Genomic DNA, 15051 nt, shown 5'->3' on the forward strand with positions numbered 1-15051 from the left:
TTTAGTTACAAACTGTATAGCTGTGTGGAACCAACAAAAAATAATTTAACTTCGAGGTGAATTGAAATTAGAGGAAAAACTAACTTTTTAGATGCGAAGGTTTTAAATATTAATTTTAAATATTAAGTTTTTAAACTTATTTTTATAAAAAGCGTACACGTGGTCAAATGCCAAATCTTGAATACAATAAAAAAATTAAAACACATCTTGTACACATTAGTTTAAGAGAAATACAAGAGATGGCGCTGTTTCAGGAGATGAGTTTGTTAATGTCAAGATCAGCTGTTTACGTCGTCTGTCAGTTGTCAGTTTCGTATGTCAACACGTCAGCTGTACAGAATTTGTGTGTTATTTTCATTTTTCCAATTTATTATAACTAATAATTAAACCATTTCCCGTTCGTATTTCTTGCGTATAAACTAACAACAAGTATTCGCCGCTATGGTAAGTTTAGAAGTCAGAAATAATACTTTATCTTCCAGCCTAAGTACTTATCCAATAAGAAATTCGCTTTTTATTTACGAATTTTTCTTGTTTTAGGACTTAAAAACGTTCGGCGAAGATGATTTTGACCCCAAAAAATGGATCAACAAGGCCTGGAGTTCTAGCGGCAACCAAGAAAAAGATGTAAGTGCTAATTTATCATTTAAATACAGAACTATGTTTTAATTTGTGTTTTTGGTTACATACATTTTGGCTAGGGTTGCCAGGTGTCCGGCTTTAGCCGGACATGTTTGGCTTTTTACCGTCTTGTCCGGCCTGTCCCTTTTTATGTGGCTGCCGCGCCAGGCGAAAATCGAGGTACAGAATAATATCAAGCGCACGCATCAGGATGTTGAGCAATCGATGATGATAGAACTCACTCGTGAGCTATGACACTAATTGCACCCCCCGCCCCCGTGACATGTCCGACTTTTAGAGTTAAATGTCCGGCCAAATGAAGCACAGAGTCCGGCTTTTGTGTTTTTGGACCTGGCAACCCTAATTTTGGCTAATCATGGGTAGGCCTAGAGGAGCGATTATTCGAGGCACACGAGATGACAAAAAAGCCGAAAAACTCATGTACAATCAATTTCTGTATGTTTTCATTGTAACCTCTAACTAAGCATCGTAACTAAATAAATAGAAACTTGAATTTTATTCATTTCAGATATTCGTCAACAACACAGTAACCAGACTACAGCTGTACATGAAGCAGCTTACAAATTCACTGGACGAGACAACTACTCAAGTAAGTTTGTTGTACAATCCCCAGGATCATCATCATCATTTCAGCCATAGGACGTCCACTGCTGAACATAGGCCTCCCCCAATGCTTTCCACATTGATCGATTGGTAGCGGCATGCGTCCAGCGCTTCCCTGCTACTTTTACGATGTCGTCGGTCCACTTTGTAGGTGGACGTCTCACGCTGCATTTTCCGGTACGCGGCCTCCATTCCAGAACCTTGCTGCCCCATCGGCCGCAGTTAAAAATCAAAAACTATTATTCCAGTATTGATAGTAGCTCCCTCATGACAATGTCATAGCTGGGACAGTACATCGTTGGACATCTTTAACTAAAGCCCAGTCTGTGAGCACGTAGAATTTTGTCCAATGACCCCAAGCTACCCATCTTTTATATTCCATAGCCCGCAGTGAGTGTGCGAGCGCGACAGCAAACATAATTACGCGCGAGCGATAAGGATGGGTAGCTTGGGGTCATTGGACAAAATTCGACGTGCTCGCAGACCAGACTATAGCAATCTGTACACATTTTTATTACCCTCTTCCAGATAGTGACCTCAATCCCTCGGGTGCTTCAAGACGCGTCTTCCCTCCAGTTAGAAGGCGCGCTGCTACAGCAGAGACTCCTGTCTCTGGAGCAGATGGTGCGAGACGTGCAGGAACAGACGGGGCACTCCATCGAGAGCCTGCAAAGGACCGACCAGCTCAAGAGCCGGCTGGAGGTCACTAATTTACAATATTAGCACTTACAGCGCTTTCACATTTAGGCGACTTAGCAGCGCGACAGACGCGCTGCCGATAATTTCATACAATATGACAGCGGATGTCTGCCTTCACATTATATTATAAAAACGCCGCTGCCGCGATGCAGTAGCGCTACTAACGCCGTAATGTGAAAGCGCTTTTACGACGCAAGCAAGTGTTATAATAGTCGTAAAAGGGCTTTTAGAAGCACCAAAAGTTTCAAATTACTATAGGACTAGTAAATAAGTGAGTCAGTGCCTGGGTTATGGGAGCGGCACGGGACGGTGACAGCGTGAAAATCTACTAAAGTCTGGTCCGTGAGCACGTAGAATTTTGTCCAATGACCCCAAGCTACCCATCCTTATCGCTCGCGCGTAATTATATTGCTGTCGCGACTGTGCGACGGGCGCCCGCAGTGAGTGTGCGAGCGCGACAGCAACATAATTACGCGCGAGCGATAAGGATGGGTAGCTTTGGGTCATTGGACAAAATTCTACGTGCTCACGGACCAGGCTTTAGTTCTTAAAAATCCTTAAAATCTTTCTTTCTTCACTAGTTCTTAAAAATCGAGGAAGCTCTTGGTGTGGTGATGATCAGTCTGAAGGTGGAAGCGAACTTCACTCGGAATGCTCAATCACAAAGGAACTGGCTATCTTAGGTCCCTTTCTCACGTCAATCCTGTTTTGCAGGATTCAGTAATGCAGAATTCCGTAAAACGACTGTAGTGTGAACACACAAGTTTGTGTTTTTTTAACGGACTTTTTGCTGATATTAAAACACGAAAGCTATTAAACGGGATCCTGCAAAAAGCGGGATATGCCCTATGAGTCCTCTAACCCCTCGCGTGCTCCAAGACGCCTTTCACTTAATAACATCTTGTAGTGACGTATTTCGTTTATGGTCCTTCGAGCCGGATTGGCTTAGCCGTAACTTCAATTTACGATACGATTTTTTTATTCCCCTATGGAATACCGCCCATACAACTATATTGTATTTTCCCAGAACGCAGCGTCGACTCTCCGTGAAGCCGACAAGTGGGCGGCGCTAGCGGCGTGGCTTGAAGACGTTTTGGAAGCAGGAGTGCCGACTGGAAGTAATGAGCTACAGGAGTTAGCTGGGAGAGTGGCAGCCATGACGGCTAGCTTGGAGGTGAGTCTTTTTCACATTTGCGTCCATTGCGTACGATACCGACAAGTGGACGCTTAGCTTTAGGCTGCCTTTTTAAAATCCCATTCCGTTCTGCTTCAGTGGATAGTGTTGCGAGCTAGTTTCATACAATACCGAGAAGCGGAGCGAAGAATTTAAGCGGAGTGGAGATCCAGACTGTAACTCCACGTGCTGATCCGCTAAAACACACCTTTTCTGTTTCCTTAATAAAGAAAAAAATAAAAATAAAAAAAACTCAAGAGAAACTTAACTCAGAACGATAAATTGTGGATTCGTCCCACTTAGAGTAGTCGACTTTTTATGATTTCACACAAAATTAAATGTTTGTGTAATTTTTTTTTTTTTTTTTTTGCGCTCATCTGCAATCAGCAGGATACTCCTCATTCACCATCTGTCACCAAGTATATCGTGGCGCTTCAGTCGTTTAATGTAGCTGATGGTTGCCAACGCAGTAGCCAACTGATTTGGGTGATTTTCCAGTCGCGTTTTATATTTATTCCCTGTCAGCTTTAGCTCCTCCCTAACAGTTCTCATGCTCAGAGCTTCGTGGATTTCAGTGTTGGTAATGAACCATGGTGCATTTGAGATGGTTCTTAGGATGCCATTCTGCAGTCTCTGCACTATGTTTATGTTAGAGTCACTAGCACTTCCCCACAGCTGTGCGCCGTACATCCATATTGGTTTCAGGATCACTTTGTATATCAACAGTTTGTTGTCGATCAACAGTTTGGAGTTACGTGCCATCAGCCAGTAGATATTCCTAAACCGCATATTCAGCTCGTCTCTTTTTGTTTTGATGTGTTTTTTCCAGGTCAGCCTTTTGTCCAGATGCATACCGAGGTATCGAACAGATTCACTCTGTGGCAATACATTGCCTCCCATTTTCACTGGAGCGCAGCTTCCCCTCCTTAATGTGAACGTGACATGCACGGATTTAGTTGTGCTGGCTTTTATTCTCCATTTCTGGATCCATTCGTCGACTTTGTCAAGGCTATTTTGCAAGACGGCGGATGCTGCAATTGGATCCTTGCTGCTTGCTAGGATTGCAGTGTCATCAGCAAATGTAGCCGTTGTTACATCTTGTGTTTCTGGGAGGTCAGCAGTGTAGATAGTATATAATACGGGGCCAAGCACAGATACTTGTGGAACTCCCGCCATTATATCTTTTATAACAGACAGTTCTCCGTCCTCTCTCACCTGGAAAATTCTGTTTGTGAGGTATGACTCCATCAATAGGTAAAAACTATGCGGTAGGTATGTTTTTATTTTGTAGAGGAGGCCTCTATGCCACACTTTATCAAAGGCTGCCTGGATATCCAAGAATACAGCGGAGCAGTATTCCTTTTTTTCGAAGGACTGTCTTATTCTATCACACACCCGATGCACCTGTTCTACCGTAGAGTGCTGCTGTCTAAAACCAAACTGGTGTTGAGGTATTGTTAGGTTTTCATTGAGTATGGGTGATATTCTGCTCAGGAGGATCCTCTCAAACACTTTAGACAGCACAGGCAAGAGGCTTATGGGTCTGTACGACGAGGGGTCCTCCGGGGGCTTTCCCGGTTTGTGTATCATTGTTAATGTTTGTGTAATAAAAAATAAATCTTATTTACAAAATTCGCAGTCTCTGTAGCCCTTGACTTACTTTACTTATGGTCCTATGTCCCCTAGATGGGGCAGAGGGCGTCCACAACAGTCCTCCATCGCGTTCGGTCTTGAGCTTCTCGCTTGATCTCGCTCCAGGTCTTGCCGATCTTCTTCGCCTCGTCCGCTACAGTGCGCCGCCAAGTTTGCCTGGGTCGACCACGTTTGCGTTTTCTTTGGGGATTCCAATCCAGAGCCTGCTTAGGGATGTGATCGGGGTCCCTTCGGAGAGTGTGGCCAATCCAGTTCCACTTGCGGCGCTTGATCTGCTGGTCGATCGGAATTTCGTTCCAATAGCTCGACGTTGGAGATTTTCTCGGGCCAGTATATGTCGAGAATTCGTCGAAGGCAGCGGTTGCCCTTAAATGAGACAAAAAGTATGGCAGCGGCACGGGAGGGGTGATTTTGACATAATATTATGACGTAACAGAGCATACAAATCTGAAGTCTTGCTGACATTTGACGTAACCTGATTCAGTTTAGCTCAGCATTATAGCATTAAAGATATCTCAATTTATTACATTTTATTTCTCCCCAGGTGCTAAGCGAAGCCCCGGATTATGAGAGCAAACGTCTGCAGCTGGAAACATTATACAACAGGCTGGAGGCAGCTATAACCCCGCCTTTTATTGAAGCACTCACACAGATGGACGCTGGTAAGTCTCATAAGAGATATAAAAGCGCTTTTAGAAGCACTAAAAGTCATATAAGAGCTGTTTAGAAGCCCCAGACTACGAAAGCAAGCGACTTACAGCTAGAGACTATACAACAGGCTGGAGGCAGCCATAACCACAGAATAAGTAATAGTACAGGTACAGAAGGATTACTCCGCAAGACGATTTAAATAAATGCGAGTCTTGCTACGACGCGATACAGTGGAATTCAGCTCGCACAGCACTACGTACCTACAATTTTATTCACCTACAAGTTTTGTCTCTTTCTATCGCGTGCCTCTGCTTCTTCTTACGCTGCTAGGGTTGCTATGCTGTCTAGTGAAAAAATAGAATTAATCTACTTAGGTATTTGTAATGAGGTACGTATGTAGGTAAGTATTAGTGTTATTTTACCTTTGTAAAAATAACATTTTAAATATACCTACTTAGGATAATAAAGTACTTATTTTAATACAATGTCTTCATTCATACCTATTTTAACATAAGACAAATAAATTAAACATACCTACTATCACAGAAGAAAGAATGACAAATCATACCTACCTACTTACTACGCAAACACGAAACGGCTACATCCTAGAACGAGAGGCATCACCCGAAAATCATATTTGTATTTGGCTTTGCACAAACTTAATCTAATGTTACTCGCTGTACTTTGGCAACAATTTATTTTTTACTGAATATTGTTGGGGTACCTATGCATTATGGTAAAAGAACTAGCTTGTCGTAATTTGGTGTATCGATGTTACTCTTCAGTTTCATTTACCTACACGGAAAGGTAATAGTTAATATTTTAACGATAAAATTCTTAAAACATCATAAATTGTATTCAAAAGAAATTATTTATTAAAGGCAAAACATCAAGTCCCGACGGGCGCGCGCGTGACACTCGACTGATATAATACCCGCCGGCGGGGCGCTTCGCTGTAGGTAATTATCCGATGTACCGCGCGGAGTGAGCTAGGCCTGCCATAACCCCGCCTTTCATAGAGGCACTCACACAAATGGACGCTGGTAAGTCTTATAAAAGTCATAAAAGGGTTTTAGATGCCCCAGAAGTTATACATATAAGAGTTTTTAAAAGAGCCAGACTACGAGAGCAAGCGACTACAACTAGAGACACTATACAATAGGCTGGAAGCAGCAATAACCCCGCCTTTCATAGAGGCACTTACACAAATGGATGCCGGTAAAGTCTTATAACAGTCAGGGTTTTTAGAAGCACCAGAAATCGTAATAGGGTTTTTAGAAGTACCAGATTACGAAAGCAAGAGTCTGCAGCTTTGAAAGCTGAGCTTTCTTTCAACTGTTAGAAACTCAGGCTGAGTTGCACGACCTTATTTAAACCGTTACAATAACAATAACCGGTGCTTTTTGTATGGAGTTTGAAAGATTTTTGACGTTTGTCAAAGTTAAAGTTAGATGGTGCAACTCGGCCTAAGAACTGTTAATAAAATACTATTTTCTTTACGGCCGTGTAAGTGCGCTCCGACGCACTGCGACGCGCGCCGACAATGGGCATCGTACCTTATAACAGTCATATATTTTACCTGACTATGAACATGTTGTGTAAACGTAGACATTTTTAACCTGGCTATCGAGGGGATAAGTCATTTCTGATGAGTGGCTATCATGGCTAAGAAGTGGCTATGTTAATTCTGTTGAGTAGCTTTCATAACTGGCTAGTGGCTATCATTACCGACGAGTGTCTATTGAGTGGCTATAACATTTCTGACGAGTGGCTATCATTGCTGACTAGTGGCTATGGTTACTAGAGAGTGTGTAATTACAGAAAATTAAAAAAAACATCGATCTACTCACGGACCGCACCGCCGTCTGCGTGTCCCTTCTAACCTGGCTATCTAGTGGCTATGTTATTTGTGAAAAATAAAAATATCGGAAAATGCATCCAACAAATCACTATTATTGCTGAATAGTGGCTGTGATAAAAAATATGTACTACTCTACTATTTACAGAAAATGCCTCACACTAGGTGGATCGACGATCTGGTGAAGGTCGCGGGAGGTGCCTGGATGCGACCGGTCTTTGTGGAAATCCTTGTGGGAGGCCTTTGTCCAGTAGTGGACCGACTTCTGTCCCTGGCCACACGAATCCAGTTCACTCCAGCCTGCTGCAGAACATTGATGGACTTTTTATAGATTTTTTTGGCTTAGTCATCAAAATGACAACTTCTCAAAATGACAACCGGGACGCAAAATGTCCACAAATAATCAAAATATCCGAAATAGACAATATTATTATAAGAAGTTGTCTTTTAGTGAAGTTGACATTTTAAGAAGTTGTAATTTCGAGAAGTGTACATTTTGCATCCCGGTTGTCATTTTGAGAAGTTGTCATTTTGATGACTAAGCCAAAAAAATCTATAAAAAGTCCATCAATGTTCTGCAGCAGGCTGGAGTGAACTGGATGCGTGTGGCCAGGGACAGAAGTCGGTGTAGGGTTGAAGAGGAGGCCTATGTTCGAAGGCGAACCCAAAAGCTGCTATAAATAGATAAGATAGAATGACTAAGCCATTTTTTTCTCCGTCTACCCGCAGACCGCACCTCCGTCTACGTGTCCCTTCTAACTGGCATGTCCCGCGGCGCCCCGGCTCGGCGCTGCTGGCGGAGAGCGGCGGCGGCGCGGCTGGTGGCGGGCTGGCGGCGGCTCGAGGCACACAGCTCACCGGCGCTCACACATTTGCTGGCCGCAGACGCTAACAAGCAGGCGAGTGTAGTCTGGTCGCCGAGCACGTAGAATTTTGTCCATTGACCCCAAGCTACCCATCCTTATCCCTCGCGCGTAATTATATTGCTGTCGCGACTGTGCGACGGGCGCCCGCAGTGAGTGTGCGAGCGCAACAGCAACATAATTACGCGCGAGCGCTATGGATGGGTAGCTTGGGGTCATTGGACAAAATTCTACGTGCTTGGAGACCGGGCTTTAGCCCTATAGAGTAGGTTAATAGTAGTAGTAAGAAACTCGTTTCTCTTTATCTCTCTTTGTCTCTTTCTCTAGTAGATACCACAGACAGGCGAGTGGTCACAGAGTGGCCACACCTTATAGACAGTGTCTTAGGTACTCTTATAGACACATAAGTAGTAAGACACTCATCTCTATCTCTCTCTCTCTTTCGTTCTCTCTTTCTCTCTCTCTCTCTTTCTCTCCCTCTCTCTCACCACAGGCAGGCGGGTGGCCTTATAGAGTACTTTAGAGACACTTCTATTAGTTGAATGCACACAGCTCGCTGGCGCTGACACATTTGCTGGCCGTGGACGCTAACAAGCAGGCGAGTAACTATTGTCATTGCTGTGGAGTGGCTGTCATGCCCCAGCCATGAAAGCCACTCTACAGCAAGTGTGCAAATAAGAGGCTACAAATAAGCGCTGGTAAGGCAAATTGATTATGAGATATTAAGGCTCCATAAGAGCAAAAGTAAAGTTTTTTAATGGGTCTTTTTTAATATTTAACTATTTGTTTGTTGACTAGTCCATGCATGTAGAATAGTCCATGCAAATTAATGAATTTTGTCTTTGACTTTGACACACCTGACAAGTGACAGTAACATTGATGGCGAGTGGCTGTGTCTAGCTGACGGGTGGCTACTGACGAGTGGCAATCTTTGCTGAGGAGTGGCTATGTCGTTGCTGACCTGTGACTTAAGGTTACTGACGAACATTTTAACATTTCACTGCTGACAAGTAATACCTACCGATAAAATTAGTAAAAACTAAAGATTTCCTTAACTTCAGTAATTTTTTTAGTATTTAATTATGTGAGTGATTTAATAGGCTATTTAAAAAAAAAAACTTAGTCCATCAAACAAAATAAAAATATTAGACACGTATTTTTTTATTAATCATTCAAACAAGTTATGATGCGTTGAAGTTCCGCGTGACGTCACAAAGTGCTTCACTAGCATTCTTTGACGTCACAGGTCTTTTCTTTTGCCCTTTCAATCTTCATTGGTTTGAAAAAGTGAAAATACTAACTATCGAGTATTTTTTGATAAGTTACCTGACGGACTAATTCAAACTCTTGCTTTTTTACCCAGGAAACATCCCTAAACCCACTGCATCTCTTCAATATCACTAAAGCCCGGTCCGTGAGCACGTAGAATTTTGTCCAATGACCCCTAGCTACCCATCCTTATCGCTCGCGCGTAATTATATTGCTGTATATTGCTGTCGCGACTGTGCGACTGGCACCCGCAGTGAGTGTGCGAGCGCGATAGCAACATAATTACGCGCGAGCGATAAGGATGTGTAGCTTGGGGTCATTGGACAAAATTCTACGTGCTCACGGACCAGACTATACATAGTATAAAACAAAGTCGCTTTCCGCCTATGTATGCTTAGATATTTAAAACTACGCAACGTTTTTGATACGGTTTTTTTAAATAGATAGAGTAAGTATAAAATGTCTGTTACATTTCCGAGGAAGATTTTTTACACTTAATTCTATTCTTATTCCCACTGTATAAGGTATAATTTCCTATGTATTCTACAGGTGGAATGGCTAACCAACGTACTGAAAGCTGACACGCCTTTGGGGGAACTAATACGCTTGTACACTGACCTGCTGCTGTCACTCGAACCACCTCCGACTAAAGTGAGTAATTTGAAAGTTATTCCCTTGGGGTAAAGTCGAAATTCAAAATAGCTTTTTCAAAGTTATGTTTACCTTGCCACCATATTTTGAACATCAGTTCCTTGTGATAAGGTCGAGATTAAAACTATAAATGTATTACATTTTTTTTAACTAAACTGTGTTTTATGAAGAACAAAACATTTTCTTTCTTCTTAATCTGCTGTTGTTTCTAGAACCGCCTTTCACTTTCACTAAAGTACGTTATGTTAAAATGTTTGCCACCAATTTGTACCTTATTCCCTAAGCTTAAGGTCGAAAATCAATTAATACCGGCTCCTGGTTTAAAACCGGAAAAAATCGATACTTCTTAATTTGAATTCTTTAGAAAAAAATCTGCCACAGTTGGGTGATGTTTACTTTGCCACCATAATTCAAACTTTAAACCATAAACATAAGGTCGAAAATCAATTAATCTTTTTAACACAATCATGAAAAGTCTGTATGACGTGGACATTTATTTATATACCTTCAGGTGGCCTCAGCGAGCTTCAAACTGTGCTCGACCCCGGAAGAAGGAATCAATCTGCTGACCGACTTGAGGAGGGACATAGATGAGTTCATCACCTTCATCAGGAATGTCATTGACGCGCCGAGGCCGAATAAAGGTGAATCATCATCATCCCGAACACTAAAGGTTTCGGCAGACCAAACGCGGGGCAGTAGCAGCGCAGTTTGAATGCGGGCCCGCGCAAGTTGTAATACAAGAAACTCTTTGAAGTGTGTCACACCAGAAGCGGCGCGAGCGTTGACCCGCGCTGTTGTATTAGGGGGCGTCCATTCAATGGCTATTTTTCAACCTCCCCGCCCCCCTTGGTGAGATTTCATGAGATTTTGCTCAACCCCCTCCCCGTCCCCCTAATCTCACGTGATATTTCTCAAAATGCGTAATTGAAATGTAAATGAGTTAATCTATGTTTTGATTAGTTAGTATTTAGTATATTACATTTCTACATGTAAAAAACTTTTCGTAACGAATCATAATGAGCTCGCAATGAGGGCTATCGTTTTTATACTTAACAGTTGGCACCCCTGGCGATTGACAGGACCTTACTCTACAGTGGCGCCATCTTGATGAGTGCAAATGCGATAGTCCTCCTACCACTTTAGCGCTCACCAGTTGGAGCCACTGTCTTCGCTACTAGCAAGTGACAGGACCTTACTCTACAGTGGCGCTAACTGGTGAGCGCTAAAACGATAGCCCTCATTGAGTGTTAAATCTTTTCAGTTTTGTTGTAATGTAAAACTTTTATATTTCTATTTTAATATTACACTGATTCTTGCTCAAAAATTTTTACGTGATATTTGTCGAGACCCCCCCTCTCCCCCACGTGAGATTTAGTGAGATTTTTTTAAACGTCTCACGTAATTAATGGACGCCCCCTTACTATGAAGCGGGTTTCGAATATTGAATTTTTTGGCTGTAAAGTTTCAACAAAATCCGTTCAGTACTTTTTGCGTGAAAGAGTAACAAACATCCAGACATCCAAACTTTCGCGTTTGTAATATTAGTAGGACTAAATAAAGATCTTCTTTCTTTATTCTTCTAGAAATACTCCTACCAGCGACTCTCAGGGAATTCGGACGCGCTGCGTACGCGCCTTTGAGGGAATTGCTACCTTCTTACACAGAGCTACAAGGGCGAATGTTGCTTGAGAAACTGTCTGACCCTCAGCTGCAGCAGGTAAGGGAAATTGGACCTTATGTATAGCTGTGTAAGGTTCAGAATAGGTTGTTCTGTATACCAGATTTAGGATGTTACTGGTAAGCGATTTTCACCTTTATGAAAAGTTGTTTTAAGGCACAGATTAGGTTATGAAATAGGTTATAGGAACTAAAGGAACTACTGCCTTCTGTATGAGCTACAAGGGCGAAATTTGTTAGAGAAACAGTCAGACCGTTCAGTTGCAGCAGTTAAGCAGACTTCAACCTTATGTCTCTCATGTTAAGATTGATTATAGTTTGTTCAGTATAGACTTAGCATATTACTGTTACGCGATTATCACCCTTATTTCAGCCACAGGACGTCCACTGCTGAACATAGGCGTCCCCCAATGATTTCCACATCGCCCGGTTGGTAGCGGCCTGCCAACTGTGAGACGTAGGACAAGGTGGACCGACGACCTCATACAGGTAGCGGGAAGGCGCTGGATGCAAGAACTACTCTATCTAAACCCCAATCATTCTATTCCAGGAGGACCTTCTAGAACAGTCCAGAGCGTTGCTGTCAATCGCTGAACGCTGCGACGACTGGCTGGCCACAGCGTATAGCAAGGCGAAGAAGATCGCTGGCATCGCTGTATACCCTTACTACTTGCCTGCTGTTGATGTGAGTTGGAATAAATAACAATTTTTCAGCATTTTTTTTATCTTATGTCAAAAAAGTCAGCTGTCGTGACAAGTCAAAAAAGTCAGCTGTCGTGACAAGTCAATCTGCCAGCGGTCGTGACAAGTCAATCGTCAGCGGCCGTTACAAGTCAATCTGTTAGTGACCGTGACGAATCAATCGTCATCCGCCGTGACAATTCAATCGTCAGCCGCCGTGACAAGTCAATCTGTCAACGGCCGTGACAAGTGAATCTGTTAGTGACCGTGACAAGTCAATCTGTCAGCGGCCGTGACAAGTCAATCGTCAGCGGCCGTGACAAGTCAATCTGTCAGCGGCCGTGACAATTCAATCGTCAGAGGCCTTGACAAGTGAATCTGTTAGTGACCGTGACAATTCAATCATCAGCCGCCGTGACAATTCAATCGTCAGCCGCCGTGACAAGTCAATCTGTCAAAGGCCGTGACAAGTAAATCTGTTAGTGACCGTGACAAGTCAATCGTCAGCCGCCGTGACAAGTCAATCTGCCAGCGGCCGTGAGACTTCAGGTGTGCTTTAGATTTGTAAAGCCCAGTCTGTGAGCACGTAGAATTTCGTCCAATGACCCCAAGCTACCCATCCTTATCGCTCGCGCGTAATTATATTGCTGTCGCGACTGTGCGACGGGCGGCCGCAGTGAGTGTGCGAGCATTAAACAAAATTCTACGTGCTCATAGACCTGACTATAGTCTAATGCCCGTTTTCACCATCAATCCCTATTTTTTAAGTGACCCCTATGAAAACAAAATACCTGTTATTTGTTACCATAGGGGTCACTTAAAAATTAGGGATGCGTTTCCACCAGATACCGTTATCTGGCCTCGGTAAATGAATCGATTCTATTGGTTTCTTACAAACTGTGCACGACGGACGGCCTCCGAATAGAAAACGTAGAATAGCTGTAAATAATTGTTTCGTTTTGTTTCATAGTTGTTTCATTTTTATTTCGTTTTATAAAGTTTGTATAGTTTAAATGTCGATAACTTCGTAATACAGTCCACTTTCTCTTTGTTGGTTCAATTAGTAATGTGTCGAGTCCTTAATTACTGATTAATAGGCGTATGTGGGACGTTGGAGATGTATAAATCATAGTTTATTTTAGAAAACCATAGAAATGTATAATTTGATAGCCCTTTGTTTTATGTATATCGATTAAACCTGTAATTTCGCATAGTTATGTATGTCGAGTCGTATTTATAGTATGTATATTAGATAGATAATTATGTGTAGATCTTTATAGTTATTTACTTTTAATTGGTGATAATCTTAATTAGCCATAAAGGCAATTAATGTAAAATCGTGTGGCCAAATGAGCCCTATTTCGTGTACAAATTCTTAATTTGTAATTAACCCTGTACCTGTGTACCTTTATTTACCTGTCTAATGATAAGGGATAGTTTACCTGAAAATAAATAACATAGATTCCAAAGAATAGTGGAAGAGCTAATTATAATCCGATAAGAATTAGGTCAAGGTCATAGTTAAAAAATAGGTCACCGAATAGATAAAAAACAGGCTCTCTATACGGTATTGCCGCCCAGGGGGGGTCTAAATTAGAAAGAGAGGGCAATAAATTTGCTGTTTCATTAGAGCGAGAGGCAACGAGGTTTTCTCACTCTAATGAAAGTAAATAAATATCGGGGTGCCATCCGGACCCAGTCAGTTCCGCGTTTTCTCCTCAACAAGCTACAACACCAAGCTCTCGCCACTGCTCCGAGGAACCGGTCACAGTCTCAACCACAACCGAGTTATTATTTCTGCGCTCCCCGCCCCCTTCGTCTCGCTCTCCCGCTCGCGCTGCACCCCGCATCGCGCCGTGTCGGCGTACGGTATCCAGGGTCCGCACAGGGTTGCTACCCCATACCGTCCGGCACACAAACACATCTCTCGCATCCGCAACCGCGCACATCTAATCTCAAACGCAGACTAAACCTCGCTTTAGATATAACTTTTTTAGTGAGTTATGATTTTTTTCTTCCAGAACTTCTTCACAGCTCTCTCCAACCTGATATCTTCACACAGTCGCACCATCGAGACCAGTTTCTTGGAATCGGCGGGCCGAGGGCGGGGATCCGGCGTGCTTTGCGCGGCTTTTCCGGCGGCGTTAGCGTTGGAGGCCGCCGCCGCCGCCGCTTTGAGTGCCGCCGCCGCCGGACACGCTAGAGAGAGTAAGGATGAAGGTAAGTATTGTGGTGACATCTATACTAATATTATAAAGCTGAAGAGTTTGTTTGTTTACTTGAACGCGCTAATCTCCGGTACTACTGGTCTGATTTGAAAAATTCTTTCAGTGTTAGATAGCCCATTTATCGAGGAAGGCTATAGGCTATACAACATCACGCTACGATCAATAGGAGCAGAGCAATAATGAAAAATGTTGCGAAAACGGGTTTTCACGCGTACGAAGTCGCGGGCACAGCTAGTCTATCATATAACTACAAACTAGTGACAGTCAATCACCAACAGATGGCGTTGATCCTACCTTACTATGGCACACGGCTCTGCGCGTACAATCCTGAATCGCGGTATCAAAGTTTTTTTCCCTGCCTAGTATAAATAGAAAAACCTTCCTTTCTTAATGTGGATG

At 42.9% G+C, this 15051-nt stretch overlaps 1 protein-coding gene across 1 annotated transcript; it reads left to right on the forward strand.

Annotated features, from left to right (window-relative positions):
* The first annotated feature begins 350 nt into the window (after window positions 1-350).
* LOC135085939 (conserved oligomeric Golgi complex subunit 7-like) lies at window positions 351-14929 on the forward strand. Its single transcript, XM_063980723.1, has 12 exons — window positions 351-444; window positions 541-627; window positions 1151-1231; window positions 1774-1947; window positions 2972-3118; window positions 5316-5433; window positions 8010-8193; window positions 9937-10063; window positions 10575-10707; window positions 11650-11783; window positions 12294-12428; window positions 14446-14929. Exons 1-12 carry the CDS (start codon window positions 442-444, stop codon window positions 14740-14742), a joined length of 1620 nt encoding a protein of 539 aa, XP_063836793.1. The 5' UTR covers window positions 351-441; the 3' UTR covers window positions 14743-14929.
* The last annotated feature ends 122 nt before the right edge of the window (window positions 14930-15051 follow it).

Source organism: Ostrinia nubilalis, chromosome 30, assembly GCF_963855985.1.
Source record: "Ostrinia nubilalis chromosome 30, ilOstNubi1.1, whole genome shotgun sequence".
NCBI classification, from domain to species: Eukaryota; Metazoa; Arthropoda; class Insecta; order Lepidoptera; family Crambidae; genus Ostrinia; species Ostrinia nubilalis.

Excerpts from the sequence above, each read along its gene's own strand:
- LOC135085939 (XM_063980723.1), top strand. Across the intron at positions 8,194-9,936 it reads AAGCAGGCGAGTGTAGTCTG|GTATAATTTCCTATGTATTC; the intron begins GTCGCCGAGCAC and ends CCACTGTATAAG. Across the intron at positions 10,708-11,649 it reads CGCGCCGAGGCCGAATAAAG|AAATACTCCTACCAGCGACT; the intron begins GTGAATCATCAT and ends TTATTCTTCTAG.